The sequence below is a fragment of the Zonotrichia albicollis genome, chromosome 7 (assembly GCF_047830755.1).
Source record: "Zonotrichia albicollis isolate bZonAlb1 chromosome 7, bZonAlb1.hap1, whole genome shotgun sequence".
Classification (NCBI taxonomy): Eukaryota; Metazoa; Chordata; class Aves; order Passeriformes; family Passerellidae; genus Zonotrichia; species Zonotrichia albicollis.
Genome location: NC_133825.1, coordinates 40,746,732 through 40,773,387, shown reverse-complemented (window position 1 = coordinate 40,773,387; position 26,656 = coordinate 40,746,732). Strand labels below are relative to the sequence as shown.

At 44.2% G+C, this 26,656-nt stretch overlaps 2 protein-coding genes across 4 annotated transcripts in view; one reads left to right on the top strand and one right to left on the bottom strand.

Moving 5' to 3' along the window:
* The first annotated feature begins 718 nt into the window (after nucleotides 1–718).
* Nucleotides 719–10,577, top strand: SMNDC1 (survival motor neuron domain containing 1). Its single transcript, XM_005481108.4, has 6 exons — nucleotides 719–900; nucleotides 1,512–1,631; nucleotides 5,016–5,158; nucleotides 6,976–7,137; nucleotides 7,968–8,121; nucleotides 8,896–10,577. The coding sequence occupies exons 2-6, from the start codon at nucleotides 1,512–1,514 to the stop codon at nucleotides 9,031–9,033; spliced, it is 717 nt and encodes a 238-aa protein (XP_005481165.1). The 5' UTR covers nucleotides 719–900; the 3' UTR covers nucleotides 9,034–10,577.
* Nucleotides 9,110–26,656, bottom strand: part of MXI1 (MAX interactor 1, dimerization protein) — a 62,177-nt gene continuing 44,630 nt past the window's right edge. For 2 of the 3 annotated variants that reach the window (XM_074545202.1, XM_005481109.3), the window contains exons 4-6: nucleotides 20,696–20,810; nucleotides 19,327–19,498; nucleotides 9,110–18,192 (exon numbers count right to left, since the gene is read on the bottom strand). In XM_074545202.1, coding sequence (XP_074401303.1) covers nucleotides 18,029–18,192; nucleotides 19,327–19,498; nucleotides 20,696–20,810 — 451 coding nt within the window. In that variant the 3' untranslated portion in view covers nucleotides 9,110–18,028. The remainder of the gene's footprint in view (nucleotides 18,193–19,326; nucleotides 19,499–20,695; nucleotides 20,811–26,656) is intronic. The other variant, XM_074545201.1, reaches the window with a different exon arrangement.

The window sequence follows — 26,656 nt, the reverse complement described above, 5'->3', positions numbered from 1 at the left end:
AGTAGATGTATTTTCCTCATAATACATAAATCCAATGAGTGGAGTCAGCTTCCTGTGCAGCACCGAGTGCCGGTGACCATGAGGGGCAGGATGTGTGCAGGAGACACTGATCCTCCTGCTAACATGAATAAAATTTTTGGGCATTTACTTAATTTGCCTGGCTCACAGCCAAGTTAATCACTGGGTTTCCACCAGAAATATATACTTTTTTCCTGTGACAGGCTTGAAGAAGCCACTGAGCTTTTCTCCTCAGTTTCCTCTCCTGTTGCAGGACGATTATTGAAACATACTCGCTCCTAAGCAGCCTGGCAGTAAGTTTTGCGTGGTTCTGATAATCATGCAAGCAGCCAGAGGGTGTTGCTATACTTGCTATTGTCAGGAACAAAGATGTGAGGGAGCAAAGCCCCTGGGTCCAGGCAGGGTCAGGGACTCTGGTCCTGTGCAGCAGCGTGTGCTCGGACAGTACAAATCTAACACGGGCCCTGGAGCCGAGCCCCACAGAGCACAAATCTGCCGTGGTTCCTGGAACCGTGTACTGCCACAGCACAGATCTGCCGTGGTTCCCGGAGCCAACCGCACAGAGCGCTAAAGGAGGAATTTTAAATTCCCGGCTCCGCCCACCCCGGCCCCCAGCCGCCCCCTCCTGCGGCCCCGCCCCCTCACGGGGCTGTGGGCGGGGCGCCCCGAACACGTGATCTGCGGGCCGCGTGACGCGCTCGCGGGCCGGTGGCACACGTGACCGCTCTCGCGAGCTCCGGCGCGCGCCGGCCGAGGCCCCGCCCCTGCCCCCCCCCAGGCCGGCTGCGGCGGCGGAAGGAGCCGGAGCGCAGCGACCGCGGCCTGACGGGACCCCGAGCGGAGCCCCCGGCCCGGGCACGGCCCGCACCCCGCACCGCCGAGGTAAGAGCGCCGGATGGGCCCTGCCGGCCCCGCGCGATGCGCCCCTGCCCGCTCTGAGCGGCCTGGGGCCTGGGCTGGGCCCGGCCTGGGCCTGGGCAGGGCCCGAGCCAGGGCAGGCCCAGGCCCGTCTGTTCTCCCGCGCCGCGCCGAGCCCCGGGAGCCCCGGCAGGGCCCTGCGCTCGGGGCCCGCGGGGGATTTCGGTGTGAGGCTCGCTGTGTGCGGCACCCTCAGGGCACACACCGCCGTGCGCGGGGTTTGTTGGGACGTGCATTCATTTTCTAAGGGGCCGGGGCGGTGCGAGGCTTGCCCGAGGCCCCGCTGCTCTCACGCTGTGTGTGAGCCGTGCCTGTGCCCCGTGCACGGACACGTGTTTGTGCCCTCTGTTCCTCACAAGCCTCTTGAGAGCGGCCGGAACTGCACAAAAATTAAATGAGCGGGTATCTATAGTCAAATTACTGCACAAATACTCATCATTGAAACTTAATGAGCTGTGTTTCCAACACGTTAGTAACAGCTTTTTTTGTTGTTGTCATTTCACCTCACTTGGACCACAAAAGCAGCAAAGCCGTTGTTTTGATGTGCGGTTTGTATGTGTGTGTGTTCCTTGTAGATGTCAGAAGACCTTGCTAAGCAGTTGGCCAGCTACAAAGCTCAGCTCCAGCAAGTCGAGGCTGCCTTATCTGGCAATGCAGACAATGAGGATTTACTGAAACTGAAGAAAGACTTACAGGTGAGAACTTGAGGGTAGGTGAAACATCAGGGTCTTTTACAAGTGTTTTAACTTGCCTAAATACTTGTCCTGCAACAAAAACAGACACTTGGTGGGCTGATTAGTTTCATTCCACATAGCTTGATATACTCATGGTAAGCTTAGTTTGGAAAAACCCTAAGTATGCCCTATTTTAATTTTCTTTTTAATTATTAAAAAAGATGTACTAATTTATACAGCAAACTCATTTTCTATAAACTTTAGCCAGAGAGGTGAAAGATATGCCAGTGCTGTCTTTACTATGTGCTGGGTTTAAATTTTTTTCCCTGAAGCATTTCTCAAAGTCATTATTTTTTCTTGCTTTTACTAATGCTGAAGCCTCATGGTTTAGCTTACCATGATGTTCTTACTGAGATCTCAAATAACTTGATCCAGAACTTGCTTACTTATTAAATTAATTTGCAGTGTTTAAAGCTTTGGAGTGTAGTTTTGTATTCCTTGTGATCTGAGTCTTGATTGTGTTTCTATATAAGAAAGGAAAGGAGTTGTGTTTTTCATTTGTCACAAGAGCATAGTGTGTTCCTAACAGCTAAAACTAATTTCTGGTCCTTGGGATGTGGTTTAGTGACAGGAAGGCCACCAGCCTAATTTTAAATATATGAGTGGTCTTTTAGATTCTTGTTCATATAAAGACACATTGGCATATAGCAAATCCCAGCAGTGCTGTTAAGATCTCTCATGAGAGTGCAAGATGCTGCTTCATTTCTGTTGTGGATTGCTTTAGCCATCAGGTGTAACAATATACAAAACTACCCAGTGCAAGGTTCAGTGACCACTGCTCTGTGTGGAAATAGCAGAAATAAATTGGGGCTTCAAAACCAAAACACAAGTAGTGCCTCCAAATAGTGATCTTTAGAATTCCTTTTAAACTGCAAAGGCTTTGTGCCCACAAGGCACTTTATAGATCATCTGAATGTGCTCTGTTGTACACTGTTAAAAGCATGTGTATATTTTTATATTTTTAAAATGCACAGCAAAACCCATATGGGATGATATTTCCGATACCAACACGACCTCGGCTTTGATATGCAGAGATCATTGATGTGAAAGGACAACTTGCAAACTTTTTAATAAAAGCTTTCTGCACAGAATGGGGAAGATCTTTACACTTTCGTCCCCAAAAGGTTTGCTATCCGTATGTTCCACCTTGAAAATGACATAATGTTTTGCAGACTTGATATATGCCAACTAAGCCGACAGCTGTAAGAGTGGGTTTGATGCATCAGTGTCCCAACTAAACAGCTTTTTGTCTGTTCAAAAAGATGGTTACTATGTTACTGAAACATCTTTTTCCTATTATAAATACTGATGCATTTTGTATGCTTAGATTATTCAAGATTAAATTATTAGAAGAAATTGTTAGAAGTACTTAGCTTTTTGCTTTTTGGTTCACCAAAACATTTCTAGGACACTGTCTGTGCACCCAAAACCAAAGTTACCTTTTCTAGTCTTGATGGCAGCTGTCATCTTGTGTAATTGGAGATGAGACCTGTGGGTGTTGTGCTCTGCAGTGTAGGGCTCTGTCTGCCTTTGTGAAGACCAGTTGGTCAGGAAAAATCTTGGCAAACTAAGTAGTGTTCCCTGTGGGTCACACCTCCTTATCATGGGATGTGGCACCAAGCCATGTTCAACCTGTTTGGCTGCACTGAGCTGCTGTGGTAGTCCAAGTCCTGCTCAGAAATTTTCTTGGAATGATCTCTTCTCTTAAAGACTTGGGAGCTGTCTCATGGCTTGCAATAAAATTAATGTCTCTATCTTGTGAGCCAAGCATTACGGTAGGGGATGATCAGATGAAGATTTTTCTCAAAAGTTTGGTAATTTTAATAGCCTCATGTGTATGGGGCTTTATTAATTTCAGAGAATTCTTGATAGTCTTGTCTGAAACTATTCACATCCAAGTTCTACAATAAGCCATCTCTGAGGCAAGGATTAGTCAACAGTTTGGTGTTACTGGTAGTTGCAATACCTGAAACACTTGTTTTCAGGAGTGCCTTGTGCCTGATGTACTTGACCTGCTGAGAGAGATTCTTAAGCCATGATGCCTCCTGGATTTGCAGAATACAGCTACCTGTATGTTAAGGAATAGTTTAGGATTTTGCACCTGGGAGGGAAAATTAGGTTAATGCGGTATGTTCTCAAATTAGGTAACTTGATAATGTTAATCTGTTATGCTTTAGGAAAATGGTCAGCTAAGTAGTAGAAGTAATTGTGTGTTCTGTGCTCACAGTTGCTACTGATTGTGCTCATCAGAGTAGTTATTAACCAGCAGCTCCTCCAAAGCAAAGAGCAAAACTTAATAGCTGTTGGAAATTCAGACATCAGCATGCTGCAACAGAAACAAACTGTTAGGCCTTTGATGTTAGTTGTATAGTTTGTCAGATATAAGTGCTTGCCAGTTAATACATCATAAACTTACTTGGGAAGTGCTTACAATCCTTTAGGTTCTTAAGGGATGATGAACAGCTCCTTTACTGCATTTTCCTGAGTCTTTCTATGCTCATAGCTGAAGTAAGATGTGAAATGGAGAGGGAAGTTGAGGCTTTGAACACTTTCTGTAACCCTCCCCTGACTTAGATGTTTACTGTTTGTTAGCAGAGTGACTGGTTTATGCTGAGGTACTCAAAGAATGAAGAATTTTTCTTCTTTAGGGCCAGCAAAGTTTTTCTGCATTATATATAAAATTCATATGGCCCTTTACATGCTGTCTCCTTTGACTTTTTAACCCTAGTGAAATCCAAGGGAGGTCTTGATTGCTTAGTTTTTGATGTAACATTTACAGGAAAGTGGGAGAGCTTTTTGCAAGCTCCTGCTTGCAAATGAATAATGTGTAAAGGAACTGGGAAATTTTGTTACTTTGTCATCTTGAATTAGCAAGGGGAGGGCCTGACCTGAAATCTCAAAGTCAGGGAGCTTAGGAAAAAAACAAACACTTCAGTCAGAATGACCTAAGGAAGGCAGTTCTGTAGTGTGCACCTGATGCTCTCTAGCAAAGTGAGAGGGCTGCACAGCTTGGAGGGTGCTCTGCCACCTGACTCTGCATGCTGCAGTTCAGCCAATGAGAGAAATGCTATAAAAAATAATAGACTACTTTTTGAAACTTGGAGGAGGGCATGGGCAGCTTTACAGCAGTACAGTGAGGACCATACATATTTTTATCTACAATTGCAATTAATGAGTTGAATTAAATTATTAAAAAACCACGGCGAGTGTAATTCACACATCAGCAATGAATATAATATAGTAACTTTAAAAAAATCAAACCAAAACCAGTAAGCTTGGGGTAAATATATGCTTGGTAAGAAGAATTTGAAAAATTATTCTTTGTGGGTTTTTTGTCTTTTATAGGAAGTCATAGAGTTAACCAAAGATCTCCTTTCAACACAACCTTCGGAAACCCTCGCGAGTTCCGACAGCTCCGCGTCCGCCCTGCCCAGTCACTCCTGGAAGGTTGGGGACAGGTGTATGGCCATATGGAGTGAGGATGGACAGTAAGTGTAGAAAGCTTCTCTAACAGTTACATGAAATAGTTCAATGGTAAGAGACTTTCATTCAGTTTGAATTGACATGGGTGACTAAAAGCCAAAAGAAATTGCGAAATAAATGTGGTATTAAGTGACTTGGACTGTTTATTAAAGGTCAGTATTTTAGGAAACAAAGAGATGGGGGCCCTTTTTTTCACTAACCTTATAAAAGTAGGGTAGCTTTTGTAAATTACCACTTGCTGGTGTAATAAATGGTAGATGGAAAGAATTGGTCAGTTAGGAAAATCTTTTGTAAAGCTTTTGAGATGTGTAATTCATGATTTGTCATTGCATTCATATATGTATGTCACTGATTACTATGAAGAAAAATTCTTGCTGTATCTGTTTGGGCCTCTAATTGGAAATTAATTTTCAATTTTTAATTAAAAATGCTGGGTTTGGCTATAAAATAACTACGTAATGTAACTTAAGAATTAATCTAGCTTTTGGGTTTGGTCTCATGTATTATCCTGTGCAGTTCTGGGAACACAAGCAAATCATTCTGACTCCATAAACTTCAAAATAAACATTTAGAAATTACTTTTCATACTGCAAATGTGTAACTATTGCAGCTTTAAAAAAACTGCTTTTGCAGGACCAATATTGGAATTGTTACCACTTAGAGAGAGGCTCTTATGGGATGAACCTGCTTCTCTTAACAATGTAATAGCCATGTAAACATTTTGGTATAGCTCTAGATGTCTTAAGTAGAAAACTAGTCTAAAAGTGAAGAGTTCTTCTGTTTATTAATGAGTAAAATGTTTTTGTGTTAGAACCTAAAAATTGAATCTTAGTCTTAGGTCACCACTGGATCATTGTTTTTGGTCTGATCCCTTGGTTACGGGATCAGAGCTTGGGGAAGAGTGTGTCAGAGTGTTCATGGAAGTCATCTTATTGGACTTTATTGTTCTGCTTTCTTTAGAAAATCCTTCTTCTGTTGCAGCATTTCTTAAGAGCAGTGTTTCATAAAGAGCTAGCCAGAATTTTGGGTTTTCGTGTGTTTGCATCTAATGCAGCTCAAGGCGTTGGCCCACTGAAAACACACAAGAAACTAATTTAGTAAATGTTAATTAGAATACTGTCTATGAAACATTTCCTTTTTTTCCTCTGTTTGCTCTAGATATATCCTTTTGCCCTTAAGTTCGACACAGTTATTTTAAATATTTTTGGAAATGTCACTTTTTAAAAAAAAAATTAAATTTTTTTCCCATATTTATGTGTATGAAACACCATAGTGTTTCATACTCGTAAATATGAAATGGACAGGTCACTGTGAAAATTTCAAAATTTCTGTTTTAAATCAACATGAAAGCTTTTAAGCTTTAAAATGTTGAAGAGGGAATGTTTTGACAGCTTCAGTTTTTCTTAGTTCTTTGTCTTATGGAGAAAAATGGAATGAAAACTTTGCACTTCTGAGCTGACATTTTCTAAAACTTCTCAATGAATTCTGTGAATGCAGCTTTTTTTTTTCTATCCCATGACCTGCCAGAACTAAAACCAAATCAGGATAGCTGATTAGATTGGCCCCAGCATGAATCATTAGTTGTGGTAGCTGTGAGGGCATTGCTTGTTGAAGCTAAAGGTCAAATGCAGCAGATTCCAGTCTTTGTACCTGTGTCCCTTTGACCTTAAGACAATAATCCCTTGATTTGTGTATTACCCCTGAAAATGAAGGCTGCGATCTGCATATTTTTCACTTAGTGGCATTAGCTGGCTGATGTAGGTGTTGAAGGGCTGAGTATTAAAGCTTTACTCACATGCTTACAGCCATGATATCTTTACAGGTGTTACGAAGCTGAGATTGAAGAAATAGATGAGGAGAATGGAACAGCTGCAGTGACATTTGCTGGATATGGCAATGCTGAAGTCACACCTCTGTTCAACCTCAAGCCTGTGGAAGAGGGAAGGAAAGCAAAAGAGGACAGTGGCAACAAACCCATGTCCAAGTGAGTAATACACAGATGGAAGTCTGAATGCTGAGTTGTGGGTTGGTTTTGGGTTGGTTGTTTTTTCTTTTTCCTCCCTCAGCTATAAAAACTGGTTAATGAAATAGGTGTTTTTCTGGTTTGTTTTTGTTTTAAATTTACATTTACTTAGTATCCTGCTATGTCTAAGACAGGAAGGTATTTGTAAGGGCTGAAAACTTTTTGTTTTTTTTTACTTTGGAAAAAACAAAAGGTACAGTTCTTCAGAGTTTGTTATAGCCAGTGATCTCTTCCCTAAAAGATTGTTCTGAGGATGCTGCATTTGTGGAGGCATAGATTGACTCCTTCAACTTCCTTGTCTTCACTGAAGTAATCTCTGTCCTTTTCCTTCCACCCCTGTCCAATGATTGGTAGCAGAGTCCTGCAGACCTCCAGAAAAGTTGGGGCTTTTCACTCCAATGGGTTATTCACACTATGCAAACCCAAGATGTTTCTGAAATGTAGAAGTGCTGACAGGTCCCATTTCCCCCAGAAATGAACTGCACCCAGTCCCATGGGTTGCTGTCTTTGGCATGGGCTCCTCAGGTGTGCTTGGTGCTTGTTGTTATGCCAAATGCATCAATAAGTAAGGTAATGCTTATTAATGGAAAGATTAAGTTTGGAATTTTAGGTTTTTGGGATTTTTTTTTACCTCCTAGAAATTATGAATATTTACAAGCTTTATTTCTGTAAATTCTGTAAACTTCTGGAAAATTAATGTGCATGTCTGTTTTACAGTCAGATTGTAGTTTGTTACAGGAAGAGGCACCAACATGAAATGTGGGATTTTTGTTGTTTTTCCTTTTCTCCAGAAAAGAAATGATAGCCCAGCAACGAGAGTATAAAAAGAAGAAAGCTTTGAAAAAAGCTCAGAGAATTAAAGAACTTGAACAGGAACGAGAGGACCAGAAAGTCAAGTGGCAACAGTTTAACAACAGAGCCTATTCTAAAAACAAAAAAGGCCAGGTTTGTTTACTTTTGTCAGTATGTGAGTAGCAACAGGGCATAGACTTCTGTGCAATAACTTGGGAGAAAGGAGGTGGTTTTTAAAGGGATGTATCACGGGGATTTGGGTGTCTTTGGGATTCTGAAGTGTGCATTTTTGTGTTTTGTGCACTTCAAATGCTTGAGTTTTTTACTGGATTGTTTTGGAGGAGTGCTGCTCCTAAGAGGGTGAGCTTTCTCTTGGCTGGCAGAACGAGGCTTGCATCAGGTGCCAGCTGGTGTTTGTTGGAGCCAAGAACCTGAGGGCCCCTCTGAACCTCCAAGTCTGGCTTCTTGCTGTGTTTATGACCCAGGAGGCACAGTGCTGAGGACGTGCCCTGGAACAGCAAGTGGGGGGCAAAAAAGGTAGCAAGGACATTAAGTCTTACTCCATTTCTGTCATGGCTTGCCCAAGAGCTGCCAGACATAGTGGTAAAACTTTAATCTTCCTTTTGAGCAATTATTAGAGGTGCCCTTATGAGAGGTGATTTTATTCCTTCTTGGCCTGACCCGAGATCCTCAGTACCACAATCACATCCAGTATTGAGGTGCCAGAAGTTCCCAGCCCCATTGCTTCACTCAGTGACAACACATCACAGCTGGGCTGGCTGTTAAAGTGTCCCCATCTGTAGGGCAGAAGTTGGGAATGCTGAAGCACTTCAGATGGTAATGATTGCTTGTTTGTTTTGTTTGGGTTTTTTTTGTAAAATCCAGCTGGTGATTATTCAGACATGGTGTTTTCTGTTTTATTTGCAGGTGAAAAGGAGTATTTTTGCTTCCCCTGAGAGCGTAACTGGCAAGGTTGGCGTTGGAACATGTGGAATTGCAGACAAACCTATGACACAGTATCAAGATACCTCTAAATATAATGTCAGGCATCTGATGCCTCAGTAACAGGTGGAAAAGGTGGAACTTCATCTCTGCAGGGCTTTACACTTACCTTTTTATCATTATATTTTTCTAAAAGTAAATTATTTGTTGGCACATAGTGAGTAGTCCATTTTGTCACCATCACTTTGGCTTCAGCTGATTTGAGCCTTAAATCTCCAGCTCTTGATTTGAACACCCCCAACCATTAAACTTTTTGTAGCAGGTAAACATTACTGAATTCATGAACTGCTGTTGCCTGTTACTTTCAAAGCAGTATTTGTCTTCAGCTTTGAATCTTTCATTCATACCAGTAGTGAAGGTTTTTTTTTTCCTTCAAAAAAAGTGGTGGTATAAAAATGGCACCTTAAGAGCCTCCCTGGTTTCTGTAGTCACGGTGCTGTCTGTGACATGCTCAACATTACAGAGCTGCTGCAGCTCTGGGAGAGAGCTGACATGTCACATGGAATTGCTAAGGAAGTTTAAATAACTCTCTTACAAATCCACTGTGGATCAGTTTGTACAGCTGTAAATGAGGGCAGAACAGGGCTGATAGGATCTTTATTACTAATGATCACTTACATTCTAGAAACAATAAATTTGACTTAATTCCAGTCCAAATTTCTTGCACTTGAATTTCAGCAGAGGAGATGCTGTTTCTTGTTGGTTGTTTTTCTTTCTTTGTTTGTTTTATAAATACTCATCAAATTATAATAGGAAGTTAATGAAATGTAACCAGAAAACCATAGGACAAGGAATTGTACTTAGGAGTCCCCACCCATCCCCAGGGGTCAGAGCTGGTGCTGTGGAAAGGAGCTGTCATGTCCCCCCTTGTGGATCTTGTGGGTGTGTTGGTGCAGTGACAGCAGTGACAGCCTGTGTCCCCATCCAGACACGGAGAAGCACAGCACAGCAGATGCCACTTAGTTAGCTGTGAGTGAGTAAAGGTTAGCTGGGAGTTTCTGTCCTTACAGGACTCACTGGCCCTAGTGTCCATTGTACCTTCAGCTGTATTGCAGTGCTGCTGAGCCCCTTCAGTTTTCTTCAGGAACCCACGTGTAAAAGCTCTTGCATTTTTGTACTCTCTGTGATTTGCTTTCCTCTGTTCCTTGTCTCGCACTTACGGTAGCGACGCCACCTCTGGACCCGTAATGTGTTTCAAGAAGTTAATGGGTAGCCCTGTATACAATGTAGATACTATTTTTGTAAAATCTAGGGCTGAGTTAATGGACAAGAGTACATCAGCTATTTCCCCCATTAAATAAAACGTGTGTCTTGTCCATTAACCCTGACCATTATTTCCCTGTATATTATGTTAATGTAGCTCATTTTGTAATTTGTTAACTAGATCAGGTCACGTCAGCAATTGTTGATGCACTGATTGGTGGAAATGTCCATCAGTTACCTGAGTCACAACTCAAGCTAAACTCTACAAGCAGTAGTTTAGAATCCATACATAGAAAAAGGTTCTCCCTGTAATGGGAGATGGTGATTTTTATGAATACAAAGTGTGTTAATTTCAGTTTTGTATGTTTAACTTTTATTAAATAAAGTGTTTAAAATCTGCTGGATATATTTGTTGAAGTGGAATTATTCATGGGGGGAAGATAATGGTAAATCAGGACAGGGGTGAGTACAGAATCTGCTGGGACAGAATGTCATACTCAAAAGTGGCTCTGAAGTACAACACACTCACTGCAAGATAAAGTAGGTGCTGCTTAATTCCTTATCCTCAGTGGTAGCAGAGGGGTTAAATTTTCTTTTGCATAGAAAGCATCTCAAGAGTAAAATAATCTGCTTTGTAGGAAGGGAGTTTGTAGTGCAGCCTGCAGCTACAAGCACATGTCCCAGCAGTGACATTAACTAGGTGACAGTTGTGCCACCCTGACAGCCCAGTGCCGAGGAAGGTCACCTGTTGTCTTTCACAGGTGCCTGTGATACAGTGTCCCTTTCACTGATCCAAAAGGAGCATCTTGAAGTCAGAACTGACACATGCTAAAGCAGGCAGAACTGGAGTTTTCAGGAAGCCTATTCTGAACTCCACCTGTTCTTTTAAAAGAAAACAGTCTTTGGAAAAGAAGGCTTAATCCATATCTGACATGAGCTACATCTGCTCATCTTTATTGTAATAAATACAATAAATAGACCATCCCAGGGCTATTTATTTGTTCACCAGCTCTGGAGAGCAATAGAGCGAGTCATCAGAACACAATGGGTGCTGTGAGCCTCCCCTGCAAGGGACAGTTCAGCCCAAGTTGTTTTAGCTATACCTTTAAAAAAATTTAGCAAAACTTGTACCTTTCCACTGTCACCTCTTGTAACGGGGCTGCCTCATGGACTTTGGTGCAACTCTTCTGTTGGGCACTGCAAAGAAGTGCTGAAAGAAAGTTTTGTTTGGCTTTTTCCTGAAACACCTTACCTGGGTGAAGTGAAACAATGAGACCACTGTGCCTGGGGTGGTCCCATCTATGAAGAGAATACATCTTGAGAACAACTTTTATAAACAAAAAAAGCTGCCCAACCAAAACTGCTGTGTTGGCCACACAGCCTTTCCTTATAGCACATCAAGATTTTTTATGCTCTTGCCTCATCTGCAGGATGGGCCAGTTAATTGTAATCTGGCTTTGGAACACAGCCTTAGTAAAGTGGCTTGAGAAATTAATGTAATAAAAATAAATCTTGCGTGAAGCAATGCTGGTAATTGCCAAAACACAAGAGTTTTTTACATTACAAATTCTGAGTTGACCTGAAATGTGGCTGATGGTGTTTTGGTTGGTTTGGGTTCTTTTACAATTTATTTTCCAGTTTTAATAACTGGTCTAGACAGCAAGAAGCCTGGGAACTCATGCTCTGGGCTTTGCACACAAATTACCTACCCCAGTGCCAGCAAATCCTGCTACAGCCAGAGACTGCTTAAAAACACTGAAATGACAGGGAAAGTTACTGTAAAAGTAAAGAGTGCAAACCCCCCCAAGCTATGGAGATGGAAGAGATATTTGTCAGAGATTTCTGTCTGTCAGATAAGGGTACTGTGCAAAATGACCAGTATGGGCTGCATGTTTCCTCTTCTCTAGCACAGCCTCAGTCCGGTGCTAACTGAAACCCATTGTGGAAATTAAACCAGTATAAACCTGACTCAGATCTAGGATTGCCCCAGTCAGTTTAAGTATTTAGAAGTCTCAACAGTAGCAAATTGAAATTCTCATGGTCATGGCAATCCATTTCTCCTTTGCCTTCCCTAAAGCCAGTGAGTGCTGTGTCACTTATTTATGTAGCTGCTCAGTCTCACAGGTTTGTAAATACAACAAGGGACTTTACCTGAGAGGACTGCAATTCAAGAGTGGAGATCTTTAGAAGGCAAAACCTACAGCAAACTTCTGGGCTTCCCCTTGAGGTTCTGCTCACCTGCAGCAGCTGTGGCATGGTTTTGGGAACAACCACTCTCTTTGCAACAGTTCTGTGAAGAGTGAGGCTGCTGAAAACATTCCTGGGCCAGGCCAAAGAGAAGGATTGCTTGCCGGGGAGCTGGTGCTGCTCTTTGCATTGTAATTTGTCCACTGGGCTCTAAGAAGTTTCATTTAGACAGTAAAATAAGGAGGGACTTTTGCATAGGGATGATGGTACCACCCACCCAAGCCAGCTCTGGCCTTGAGCTAAAGGCTCTGCTACACAAAAGCACTTGCATTGCTTCCTTCTGCAAAGCAATTCCCTTTCTACACGGAACTCACCTCACAACAACTCCTTGGTATGTACAGAAGTGCAAAGCCTTCTCACAGGGGGTGCTGATTGAAAAAGGCTTGCTCTCACTTAGACTGAAAGGTGCTGTTACTTCCCAAAGAGACATTATCCATGAGGGATATGAATAAACTGCATTTTACACCTTACCTGTCTGACTGACCTGCTGAAACTGGGATTTCCTAGGGTGATGGATACTATTTCATACAGTTATCCAGCACTCTGGGATAGGAAAGAGCTTTTGTATTTCCCCATCAAGCCTTCCAGGAGGAGATCCAAAACAATTAATTGAGACATATTTTTGAAAGGTGATTAAATGGAAAGAATTTCCTAACCTTAGCTGAATGGAGCATTAGCAAGAGTGGTAGCCCAAGTCATGGCCTAGGCCTGTGCACATTTTAACTAGAAACCTCAATATTAAAACCACCATAAAATACTTTAAATTCCTTCATGGCTTATTCTGCTTTGCTGCAACATCCCTCAAGATCAAAATTAATCCTTGCTGAAGCTGTATCCTTGCTGTATTAAAATAAAGCTTCATCACATGTCTGCAGCACAGCAGTCTGCAAGCCAAGATGTTGGATGACTTGCTAAAGGCCAAACTACCCAGCTCACCCCACCACTTGCTCCAGGCCTCAGTGGGGTTCTACAAACCAAGGCGCTGATTTTTCCCAGTGTGATAAAAATAAATTGCTACCCACAGCTTTTACAGCATGGCTAACGTTGAAGATCTTTCCCCAAATAAATTACATTTCACACCTCTGACCTGCATCAGCCAGGCCAGCAGCACCAGTGACTCAACTGTTCAGCTCTGTACGAGCCCACACCTCAGAGGACACTTCCACCCTTCCCAGAGGCTGCTCAGCAATCCCTGATCCTTGACACTTTTGAAGGGATCTCAACACATGCATGTTGTGAGACAACTCCACAAACAGAACCCCTCCATAAAAGGTATTTAGCACCACAGCCACACCACCAGTACCCACAGACTCCCTGCTCCTGCCTCTGCCTAAAAATGACACGATCAGCCCTCTCGGCAGGAGGAAATGAGCAGAGAAGCAGAGGCCAGTGCTGGTGCATTATTCCCAGTTAAACAACCCATCTTTCAGTAAAAGGGAAACTTTGTCTGTGCAGACACCACTCTCCTGCATTCATCTTCCCAAATGTCACTCAGATGTGTTGGCACATTTCAAAAAGATGTGACAGCACATCAGTGTTCTCTAGGTATTTTGTGCAAACTGGGGAACAGAGGGGCAGAAGGACACACTCCTCTTCCCCGAGGGTCCCACAGGACAATTCAGAGATCACACTGCTGATGCAGAGGCGTTTCAGTCACTATCCAGTTATGGAATTTCTCACTCACTGGACAATGTGTCCATGGGAGAAAGCTCCAGGAAAAAAAATAGGACTTTATTCTGCTTTTATATAGCTTTTCATTGTTATCACCTCCCTAGCCTCAGAATGAAGCCCTGTTTTTTACCATTCTCTTGCAGGAAGCGACCTTGATTTCTTCCTCCAATGATGCATGTTTGGTGTCAGAAAAAAATGCCACAGGAAAAGCTTATGATGCTGGGCGGGGAGGAAAGAGAACAACTATCTCCAGTTAGGGCACCCAATGGATCCCACTTCCTCTGAAGCCAAATGTTTCACCCATTCCAACAGGGCAACACAACAAACAGGGAACAGAGTACAAGAGAACAAAGCAGAAAAGCAGGAGGCCGGAGCTCACAAACAGATGGCAGCAAACAAGCAAACAAACAGACAAAAGGAAAACACAATCACCAACCCCAGAAAATGATAAGTCTGTCTAGTTAACCCCCTTTCTATTGACCTACAGATTTCTTGAGACAGACAGATGTGAGACCACCTTCGTCACTGACATGCTGCTAATGGAACGGACGTTAAAATGACCTTCAAGTGACAACTCGCCACAGGATAACCGTGACAAATGCAGCCAGATAGTCATCTCCACCTTGTCTGCAGACACGAGGTGACATTCCATAATACACTCGTGTCAAAAGAAGGAAAATGCTGGATGGTCTTTTTAATGGGTTTGTCTGTAGCAAAGAGACCCACTGGGGATCTAATTTACAGAGGGAGGACTTGACAGAATGAGCTTATGAGGGAGCTGTGCGTGCATGTGCATGTCTGCCTGCTGCATGGGAAGGCTGCCTCAGGAAACTGCATCCAGTTCTGCTTTCACAGGAAAAGTCGCCATAGTCTTGAAAAATTATAGCAACATCTCTAAAAATTGGTTATCTTGAACACTGCAATGCAAGAGACCAGAACAGTGAAGGGAGATTTGAGGAGGATAGCAGCTGTGTGAGGTGAGAAAATGCAGAGTCCACAAAGCAGAAATAAACCAGGGCAGGACAACTTTGAAAGGCCAGAGAAATATTTCATCACATAAGAAATTATCAAAACTCTAGCTGAAATCTGCTAGGATCTGCTACAAAGAACCCACCAGCACCAGAGCAACCAATCCCAGGTCTTTGGAGCTATTAGAAAGGTTTTTAGATTTCTTTTAGTTTTCTTCCTTGACCTCCCCCTGGCTGGAGCACTGCTGCTGGCTGAGCAGTCAGGCAGGTGGCTGGTGATGGAAGTTCATCTCCTGTGACATTTTCCCCATTTACTTGCACTTGAGATCAGGACCCTTTGAGACCACAACACTAGAAAAGGTAGGAGATACCAAACTGCCCCGGAGCATTACAAACAAACATTTCAAATGCATTTATTCCAACAATAGACATGTCACTGTTTTATACCAACTAGGAGAGCAGGGCCATTCTCCATCCCTTGAACTTCAGTGCTTCTCAGCTGTTATATTGCTTTCCCAAGTGGACATTTAACACAAACAGGAATAACAGGAAAGAGGAGGTGCTGTGACAGCTACGGAAAATGGCTCATAAATAAATAAATCCAACTGGTATCCAACTGCTCAGCACCAGCACTGCCAGTTGTCAACACTTCCAAGGAGAATAATAATGAATAAATAAATAAGACCTTGCTAGAGCTGAAGTTTCCTATCTTTCACCACTCTACAGACTGTTTCAAGCCTTGTGTCATCCAGATATCATATAGACCCCAAAAGCAAATTCAAGCAGGATTTCTTCTTTCAAAGCCCTTGGGCTGCATTTGCAACCTAGAGCTTAATTCACTCTGTGGCAGCCTCCTGTCCCTGCCAGGTAACCTCCCAGAAAGAAGAACAGATGGACTGAGACACTGGATTACATGCACACAAGTGAAAACACGTTTAACAACTGCAACCAGATGCAAACTTAGTAAGCAAATTAATTTTAAAAAACCCAGACTGGAGAGAAATCATTCATTACAGCCATGGAGAGATTATTTCTCTACTCAAGCATGTGTGTTGTGCCTTTTACAGGGAATGACACATTTTGGAGAGTGGGGGAAACATCAGAGTATTTAAACACAGGCAACTTATCACAGTGCACAAGTCTACATGAGACTCGCTCAGGATGTCACCGCAGGACCGAAGGGCACAAGAACAGCAGCTGGCTGAAGTGACAGCAATGACCAAGATGGAAGAACACAACTCATTTCAGATACAGAAATGTTTAATGGCGTTAAAGTGCTACTTTAATGGGGACCATATGCTAACATTTAAACACAATTCCACTGCACTGCTAAATATGGTTGTCTTTATTTTTTTTTACTTTATTTTACCTCTTTTTACCCAACCCTATCTAAAACAATAAAATAAAATCTAAAGGACTGAAATTAACAACCCATTCAAATCAGCAATAAGTTATGAATTTTATAAAGCATTTTTTCCTCTTTTTTCCTTAGTAATGAGGGGTAATTAAATTACTTAAGGATATACAAAGTTTCAAACAATGCCATAGGTGAAGACTCTATTAAGGTTTTTAAAACTTGGAAAACAAAATAATCCTGGCCATTAAAAAGACAAAAATAAAAAAAGCAAAGCCCTCAAAGTGCAGGTTAGAATGCTTGTCTTGGAGAAAATTAGAAAACATTCGCTATAACAGCTCTTAACAGCACCTGCACAGATAAGGTGGCAAGGCCCTTGGGAACAGGACGTGCAGTCAAAACGTTACATTAACATGAGAGACGTGCTGAGCTTAACTAAGTTAACTACTGGACTGGAACTTCAAAAGTCAGCAAAGGGAATGATTCTAAAAAGAAAACTGAAGAAACCCCCACCAAACCTGGCCTCTTCCAGCTTAGCACAACCTTCATTTTTGTGTGCATGGCAAAAAAAGGATCTTTGCATTTCATTGGGTCAAGTGCTTCATCAAAACAGAGATCTTTTCATGGCATAAATTCATATAAAAGACATCTAAGGTTTCATATGGACAAGCTCTAAAAAGATGCATCAGACTTGGGGTGTTTTCCCTCCCAACACATTTACAAATGTTTATCAAAAAATCACTTCAAATAAAAAGGTCATAGTGGCTCAGTATCTGGGCATGACTGTCTGGTGTGTCAGCTCTCGAGTGCTGGTTTCGTTCTGCCCTCAGCTGGCCGTGTGCCTGCGAGGGGCACACATCTACCGGGGACCTGCTGGCGCTGGCACAGCCCCAGGCCTGACAGCCCACCCTGTGCTGGTAGGTTACAGGTGTGTACCTCTCGCCTTAGCCACGCTTCTGAGGTACTCACTGTTCAAATGATGTCCAACAGAAAGCTGAGTTGAATGGTGTTCTCCCCTGAACATCGCTGCCCCTCTCCCTCTGGGCACAGAATGAGACCTTCATCATTATCGGCACTGTTATTCCTAGGCTACGTAAGCCTTCTTAGATTTCCTAGTACATTATGACAGCATTAGATTGTGGTAAACTGTAGGATACAGTCCTTTCAGGACCACAAAAGCTCTTCAGAAGGGCCTAAATTAGGTTGTTCAATCTGAATGCCGTGTAAGAAATTTTGACATTTCTCAGATCTCATGACAGAAAGAGAGGGATGAGTTTCTAGTATCCTCTTTCAAACAATTTCAAATAAATTCAAAACAAAGTGTTTCATCACTAAGGTCTAGATCCAGGTCCCACAGAAACAAACGGATTTCATTGACTGCAAAGGGACTAGTATTTGGCCTAACTTTTTGCCAGCAGAAATTGGGATCGGTAACATGACCAAATGAACAAATATGGGTTTCTGGGGAGGCTTCCTTTACCCAAAAAGCTTTATATACAGGTCTCTCCAGGCCTAGCTGTCAATATGTCAATTCTGAAAGAGGATACTGGCATCTAGGACCCAGTTTGATCATCCCAGTGAAATCATTCACCCTGCACTGTTGTCTCACTTGGTTCTAGGAAGCAAACGAGAGCTTGACACTGGCGCTGGAGTAACCCTCATCACTCCCAATACTCTGCAAGCTGCTGTGATCATCAATGTCACTGATGCTGGTTGTGCTGATATTGTCCACTTCTCCATGGGAGAACTCTGTGCTTTCAACGTCCACTTCAATCTCTTCTAGAAAGAGAAATGAGAGAAATGCACACAGGTTAGCACTCCACACCCAACTGCCCCCCCAGTGCCAGTGAGCTCCTGGGACTCCCTCAACACAGGGAATTGAAGCAGGTTCTCCCTGGAAAGGGATGGGCTGTGGTCATTGTTTATAAAAAGACTAATACCAGCTTGGAGGTTTTTGTAGGGATTTGGCAAAGGGATTTCACTCCTCCACACACCAGCCACACTGTCAGCATACTTGAGCCACCCCATACACTGAGCTTGCCCCACCACCTCTTTCTTTGGACCTCTAATACCCCAGTGTTAGAAAAAAAGAAGAAAACAATAAAATTGAGTGCAAGAGAGAAAATGGAGCATGAAGTCAACCCTAAACATGCTAGCTGCTTGACTTTATATTGCCAAAGCCAGGACCAGACACAATTACAATGCATTACCATGGGAATCTGGGTTACTCTCACACATGCTCAGTGGATTTTGGAACAGACATCTTGTTTTTAAGAAAGACTTAAAAAACAAAGATCTAATTAACCAGGTATCTTGGCTCCCATATTGTTTAGGAATTTTCCAAAGGATTTTTGTTTTAAACTACAGATTAATACCCAAACTATCCAACATCTTCTGGTCTGTCAGTAAATATCAAACCATCTATTGTGCCTAATGTTCTGTCCACTGCAGGGATATATTTAAAAAGGAAGTTATCATAATTCAGTTAGCCATTCAGATATATCTACCCAGTTTTGACTGAAGAGGTGAGCTCAATGGGAAGTTTGGTAGGGGGGCTGGGGGGTAGGTGTGTGAAACATTAGTTCCAGTTTTATTGATATCTTACATTTTCCTCTTGTTGCCAAGAGATTCAGCAGAACGAAAATCACAATGAGCATCTCAACTTTACCATCTCTTTCAATGCCAAAGAAATCAGATCAAGTTGACAGCAACAACAATTCTTCCAGACTTAGAATTAATGCAAAATACTGAACTCTCCATATGTATGTGTGTGTATGTGCCTGTGTGTGAGCAGAATCAGCAACCTAAACACCAAGGGCCATGAGAAGGGGAAGCTGAGAGATAAGAAATGGATGAATCCCATTCTCTCACTTCAGAGTCCTGGCAATTCCGTGCTGGCTCAGCAACACCCACCTCGCTCCGAGTCCGAGTGATCCGAGGAAATGGTAGATCCAATGCTGTCCATTCGTATTCGCTCTATCTCCTGAGGACCCTGTAGCTGTTCCAGTCTTCTCTTTAGGAATCTTTGTTCTCGTTCCAGGTTCTCAAGCTGGTGTTGGCTTCTCCTCTCAGCCTCTTCAAGTTTCTGAGATGACCAAATATAACTCAGTAATTGCTTTTATCCTTTTCTCCTTCCCTCCCACCTGCACTGCCCTGCCACCTGCCTTGCTTAGACCTTCCCAGTCCCAGAAGAATTCAAGTTCAAGTGCCCTGAACCAAGCTGCCTCGCAGTCTCCAAGCACAATGCCTTCTCCCCACATCTTTCCACCTCTCAACTCCTGATAAATCATACCCATTAGTACAAAGAGTCTCTGAGGACTGGGCCTCTCCAGGGGACACGCTGTGAACTGCAGCAGTCTGTGTGTGGGTCATTCCACCCGGGATCAGACACCTGCATTACCGCCTGTGCCCACGGAGGGGCCTCACACCCCCAAGCCAATCCACTCCAGGGTTTGTTACGAGCTGCTCCAACACAAAAATGTGGCCCGGGAGTTCTGTGCTCCTTACTGCATGGTTTAGAAGGATTTCTCAGAAACAGTTTTCTATTCAGTGAGTGATTTACATAACCTACTACAGATTTCTTTGATCACAGCTGGGAAATCTACCAGGGCACTGTTCTTTGTTTCCTACGACAAGCACATTGCATAAGGAGGAGTCATTCCAGGATAACTCTGTCCCTTTGGCAGCACTTGCCCTCCCTCATCACCCAATCTTCCCTCTCTATATCCTGACCTGCAACGAAGTATTTCAGCCTCTCCCAGATACTGACAATGCTGCATTTTCTTTTCACATCTCTCTTTGCCAAAAGTGGAGCTGGAAGAGCTAGGCTAGCTGGAAGGTTCACACATGGAACTCCAGCAAGCCAAACCTGTCTCGCACTCTTGTGGTTTGTGCTAATGCTTCAGCAGTGGAAACTCAGTAGCACACCAGAAAAGAAGCTGCATTTCCCATCAAAATGCAGTCTCTCAGCAGTAGGTATGTTTTTCTTTAAAGAGATAACAGCTGTCAACTAATGATCACAATACAGAACAAAATCTTCGCTCTTCAATCCATCATTTCGTACTTAAGGAGTTCATTATGGACTCTTCCAACAATGTGGCTTGTGGCAATGATAAATGGCTAATCAAGGGGGAAAGGCTTGCTTGCTCTTCTTATTTATTTATTTATTTATTAGCAGTGTCACGTTTCCTTCAACGGAGTTAGCTCTAGGCAGCAAGGGTGACAATTTCATTGCGCTTCCCAAGATCCCACACTGAAAGCCGCAGGGAAAGGCAGCTCTTACCTTGATATGTGCTTTGGCTTTGTTGAGCAGCCCAAGCGTGGTGTGCCGGGTGCAGTCTGGTCCGAGCGGTATCAGAACTTTTAAGCGTTCTAGACACAGGCGGAGGTGAGCTCGGCTGCAAGGGGAGAACAGGAGGGTCAGAGCCATGCTCTCTGCAAGGGAATGTCACTGCTTTCACTGCTGCCCCCCTACAAGGCAGTTTTCAGGCTTCCCTATTTCCAAGCATGACACGATTCCCCTCAGGTACCAGCACAGACTGCCACTGAACTATTTACACTTCAAACATCAGCTGCTCACCAATACTTTCATTATTGCTAACCTCTGACAGACACTGTTTATTTTCTTGCTGTCTGAACAGATAATCTGACCCATCTGCATGAACTTTGTGCAGAGGCAAAGGCACAGAAGAAAATGGTACAAGTATCTCATGGATTTCCACTCTCTCTGAGCTATTTGCTGTCTGTTTTGCTGAGAACTTTTGTGAAAGCAGTTTTGAATGACTGCTACCCTCTGCGTGCTTGTTCATTGCCAGCTCAGGGACATTTGCTATGAACTGACCTGAACACCTTCTTTTTGCATGAAATTAAGATCATCAATGAAGAAATGGTCAATTCAAAACACTGAAACAATCCCTGGCAATTCAAGGAGCGAGAGGGACAGCAGTTCCCAAGAACTGCACTCTTACTCCTTCCTGGGCCCAGGTCTGAAATGCTGCTGGGGGTGCAAGGTCTGTGGGAATGAGAGAACCCAAGACCTTCCCCCGGGCAGACTTCTGACCTTGGCTACAAAGACAGGCTCCAGCACAACAGCACTGCTGGTGATATGATCCATTTTCTGCAGAACATGGCAACATGTTCTGGGGTAAATGGTTCAGGCAGCAGTGACAACACACATCGTCCTCAGGCTGCAGAGGAAAACTGTTCCCACTGTCTCCTCCTCTGGATCACATCTGCAGGGATGAACAGCAGATTTATGGAAAACTATCGAGTGTGTGTTGCCTTTTTCCCCTCCCTCTCTCTTTCCCAGACATTAATGATTTATGTCCAAAGTTGTCATCCCAATCAATAACACAATGACATCAGCTTTACCATTCACATGCAAGAAACACCAGTGCAAAAGACTCCTGAAAGCCTATCCCAGCCCCTGCTCATGCACAAAGAAACTGAATCTTAGCCTGATCCATCTCAATGCAGGGGAAGAAAAAAAAAAAAAAAAAGAAAGAAAAAAAGAGCATGGACAGTTCATTTCCATTTGTTTTTCAAATGCACTATTGCACCCAGTTTGAAAGGGGTGGGGGAGAGGAGTCTGTAATCAGGCAATTATGTCAGTGACAAGCAAGGATGATTAAGGGTGGAAGGGTCAGGGGTTTTGCTGATGAACTGTCAGCACAGGGGAGTGTTCACTGGCCGTGCTGTAGAAGTGAGCTCCTCACAGTTTCTACCATAAATCTCTTTACGAAGGGTTCATCATTCTGTTTCAATAACAGTCACAGGGCTGCATATTACCAGCAAGAGCCTTGAAGAAAGCATGTTTTCCATTAAACATTAACAACTACAGGGGTGGGGAAAGGGAAATAATAATCCAAAAATCAAACTGAAAGAACAGTAATCACATCAATCTCATCTCCTACTTCTCAAGTTGCTCTAGGGCAAACCCCACTGTCATTAAACTCATATGGTTGACATGGGGAGATTTTTTTTTTACCTGAAAGCCAGTTTTCAACATAGAGCTTGGTCAGGAGTGTGCACCCACTACAGGTGTTTGTCCTGTGCCCCATGATGACTGAAAGGTAAGCAATGAAAAAGTATTGCTGGTTCACAGTGGCACTACAGCTGGGACACTGGACACTGACTTCTTGCACAGAAATGAAGAGAAGCAGGATCTTGTGGTCAAAGACATTCTGGGGTTTGAAACCAATTTTTGGATATGGCACAGACTTCCTGAATGACCACACAGGCAAGTCACTGAGTCAGAGCTGTCAGAGCACAGCCACTAAGCTGCAGCATGGAGCAGCATGTGTCTCCTCACAGCACAAGCATCAGCTCCAGCCACACACTTCACCTACAGATCAGCCCAAGTTAAAAACACTGACCAAGCAGAGCTCAGATCTGGGGCTCCACCTAACAGCAGACTGCTACACAGCATCTGCTCCAGGCAGGTACCACAGGCCTGGAGGCAGCTCCCAGCCCATGGTGAAAATCAAATTATTTGTGTAACAGGAAAAAAAGTTTGGGGAATCAACATCCAACCAGTCACAAAGACATGACAGTCCATTCTTGAATGCAGAGAGAAATGGATAACACATCTACAGCCTGAGCTTTGGGCTGATTCTCAGACTGTTTTACCAGGAACTGGGAAGGGGCTGCACCAGGAACTGCAATTCCTGGAACCAGAGATCAGCTTCAGGCAGGAGCAAGCACTGGCTGGATTGCTGAGACAGCGATCAAGGGTGGCACTGATGTGCCACGTCAAAAGCTGGGTTGTGTACAGACTGAACAAGATCAACCCTCTTAAGCACCTGAAAGCTACAGGCAAAGGTCCAGCCATGTAATAAAACCCCAGACACTTGAAAACCTTCCCACTGTGCCCCAGGACCATGGTGGAGTGAAGAAGGCTACTGCCTGTCCCAGGCCCATGCAGACCGTTTGCAGAGAAGCCACTCCTGCACCTGGCTCTGCTGGCTGCTGGCCAAAGGCTGTGGCTGCAGCAGGGGTGATGGCTGTGCCAGCACAGCCCCCATCAGGAGGGGCCACCTGCCTGGGACACGAGTGTGGGTGGGAGCTGATAAGCTCCAACAGCACCCAGCACAGCTCGGGCTGCAAGCACACTGCAGGGGCAGGTGCTGCTGCCTGAGCTACGGCAGGTTTCAAACAGGTCTGACCAAAGCTGGTACTTCTGTGCTGCCACTGCATTTTCCCCCTATTTCGCACTCCAAGCTGAGCCACACTGGGAGGGGAAGGAGCAACCAAGCCTGCAAACTGTCCTGGCATGTGAGCACGTTGCTTTCCTTCAGAGAGTCCCAACTAAACAACTTCCCCAGCTGTTACCCCTCTGCAGCGTCCAATACCTTCCTTATTTTTTTACTTTTAAAATCTAGCCCAATCACAGTCCCTGACCTCAGCTGCCAACAGCCCCAGTGGACCATGATTTGTTCTTAAACTGCAGGGCATACACTGCAGGTCTGACAGACTGGTGGGTGCATCAGAAATAAAACTCCAGAGCCCTGGGAGCAGATGGAGCCACTGCTCACTGAACTAGATGTTGCACAGAGGGCTATGGTCTAGCTGACAAAATGGTGATCAGTCAAAGGTTGAACTCAATGGTCTTGAAAGTCTTTTCCAACTGAAATGACTTTGTGATTCTTTGAAAACCATCACAGAAGACTTAGCTAAAAGACCATTTCAGAGAGAAAGCAATTGCAAAGCCATTAATCTTTTTTATCAAGTCCTGGAGCTGCCCCAGGGCAGCTGTAATTCCCCAGGTCAGGCCATGATGTGAGTGCCTTTTCCCCTTGTTTACCTGGACTCTGCTGCAATGTGGCTTTGACAATGCTGCAGGCTCTTGTTTTCAATGAAAATAGCAGCATTGTGCAGCCTCCAGACAGAGCCAGACGGCTTTCCATGTAAACCACTGGATTATGCCAATATTTGACGCATCTGCCAATATCTAGAAAAACAAGTCTAAAAGCCCATATTGTTATATAACAGAGAAACAAGGCAGGCTTGGTGCAAAGGGCTGCTGCCTCTTGCTCTCTTCATCCTGAGGAAGACAGAGGATGACAGAAGGAGAATTCCAGTTTCAGCAGAGGTTGAAGCTTTTGCATGCTAGCTGCAGGGGAGATGGGAAAAGCTGCAGCCCTTCCTCCTGCCAAAGTGGGAAAAAATCAGGCTCTCACAGCAGCATACTGAGCACATTGTAGATGCTTGATGTGTTGAAAGAGAAGTCTGTGAAAGATTTGAAAGAAAGGGGCTCTCCACTTTCCCAAGGGATGAGCCTGGTCCCCTCTTCCTGCTCAGCCTGATTGAGAGGGAAAACTCCTGTTTGAGATTCCCATGTTGGGGGGCATCAGAATGGCCAAAAAGGAGTAAAACACCTGAGAGGTTTCAGAAACCCAGAGCCAAACACAAGCCCTGTCCCGAAGAGCTGAGGGTCACCCTTTATCTTGTTTCACTCTGGCTAAGACAGAGCCCCTGTGCTGCTTGTGCTTCCTTCCCTGTGTGGGGCCAGGAAGAGACTGGAAGCAAGTTCCTCTGGGATGTGGAGGCAAGCAGGGCAAGGATGCCCTCTCTTCTCTGCCAGGAGCTGCAATGGGCCAGGAGACTGAAGCAGAAGAAGGATGAAAAAGCCCACCAGCCCCACAGCCCTTCCAGCAGATCCATAAAGGATCTGTAAAAGGCTGCCTATGGAAGAAGGGAGGGCTGGCCCTTGAAATGGCAGCCCCAGTGCTGCTCACTGGGCACCTGCTGTTCTCCCTGCTTTCCCTTTGTGCCTGTGCAAGAGCTTCTGACTGAATTTGGATTATCTGATTGTATTAGGATTATCTACTTCTACCCCCAGCTCCCCTCCAAGGTCCTCTGTCCTGAGCCTGTATCAGAGGGGAGCCTGGCTCTTGCTCTGTGCAGCCCCCCCTTGCACTTGGCTCTGTCTGGCTGCAGAGGGCTGTAATTTCACAGCCTGCTCTCCTCTCCAGCTCCCAATGACATCACCCACTCTGATTATATAAAGCACAGGGAGGAAGCCTTTATTTATGCGTGCTTTTTGCTCACAGCTTCAGCTGTCTCAGTGTACAACACACATGCAAATCCCACTGCAGGAACTGGGCTCTCTTTTGCCTGAATCAAAACTGCACTGCAGAAAAAGGTGTGGGTGCAAAAAAAAAGTCTCTGTTTCCTTCCCCCACACCTCTGAATACATTTTTGAGGAGTTTGGGTAGGAATCAACCTAGCACAACACTCTGCACCATAGCAAGCTGGGCACAAAGCCACCAGCTTCCTCCCTGCTGGGAAGTCCCCAGAGAGCTGAGGACCTGCGCTGGCAGCTCCAAGCTCTGTGTGTGTGTCTGCTGGTCACAAAGTGGCTACACAGGGGCTGGAAACCTAACCCCCTAACAATGCCCAACAGGGCCAAGCAAGGGCCAGCCCAGGGCTGTAAGACCACTGGCAGTTTCCCTTCCTGAGCCCTGGTGGGCTCAGCCAAGCCCCTGTGCAGCCCCTGACAAGGGGTGACCCCACTGCCTGCTCCATCCTCCTCTGGTCCATGCTGCAGAAACGCTGCAGACACGAGCCATGCCTGAATGTTAACACTGCCAGAGAGACAGCAGCTTCTCTGCCAGAAGTGGTTTGGGATTTGTGCAGGGGTCCTTGCCAACTTCCACCATGAGCAGAAGCGATGGAAACTGAGAAAAGAAACTTTCTCTGCTGAGGAGTCAGGCAAACGCGCGCACACTCAGCTCCGGAGCAGCAGGTTTACCAGACTCAGCACTATCCCCCCGTCAGACACTGCTGAGAAACTTTGCTGAATCAAGGCCTGAACATCTGCAAAACACACATACAGACACACACACACACAAACTCTCTTCCCATCTTTAAAAGATCAAGCCTCCCTCCCAGCAGGAAATGACCAACTCGCCTCCAGCAGCAGTTCAAAATGCTGAATTCTTAATTTTGTATGTTGAAAGAAGGGAGCATCTGAGGGAAAAGAAAAGCATTTCCCAGATATTTTTGTACTTATGCCTCCAGGTCTATAGGGCTTGAGTTCAACAGTGGATTTAAGCATGTGCTCAACATTAGGAATATGCTCAAGTTCCACTGAGGCTAAATCAGACACTTGATCTTTGTGAGATGTTAAAAAAAATAGAAGCAAACCAAAAGAAGCACCAAAAGAACCAGAAGAAGGAGGATCCTAACATGGAGAAGGACATTATAATATGTCTCCTCTTCCCTCAAAGCCTTTTCAAAGTCG

What these genes read in the sequence shown, in the direction of transcription:
- SMNDC1 (XM_005481108.4), top strand. Translation starts at nt 1,512, where the DNA reads ATGTCAGAAGACCTTGCTAAGCAGTTGGCCAGCTACAAAGCTCAGCTC. An exon ending in ATATGGAGTGAGGATGGACA is followed by an intron (nt 5,159 to 6,975) that starts GTAAGTGTAGAA and finishes ATATCTTTACAG; the next exon opens with GTGTTACGAAGCTGAGATTG. An exon ending in GGCAACAAACCCATGTCCAA is followed by an intron (nt 7,138 to 7,967) that starts GTGAGTAATACA and finishes CCTTTTCTCCAG; the next exon opens with AAAAGAAATGATAGCCCAGC.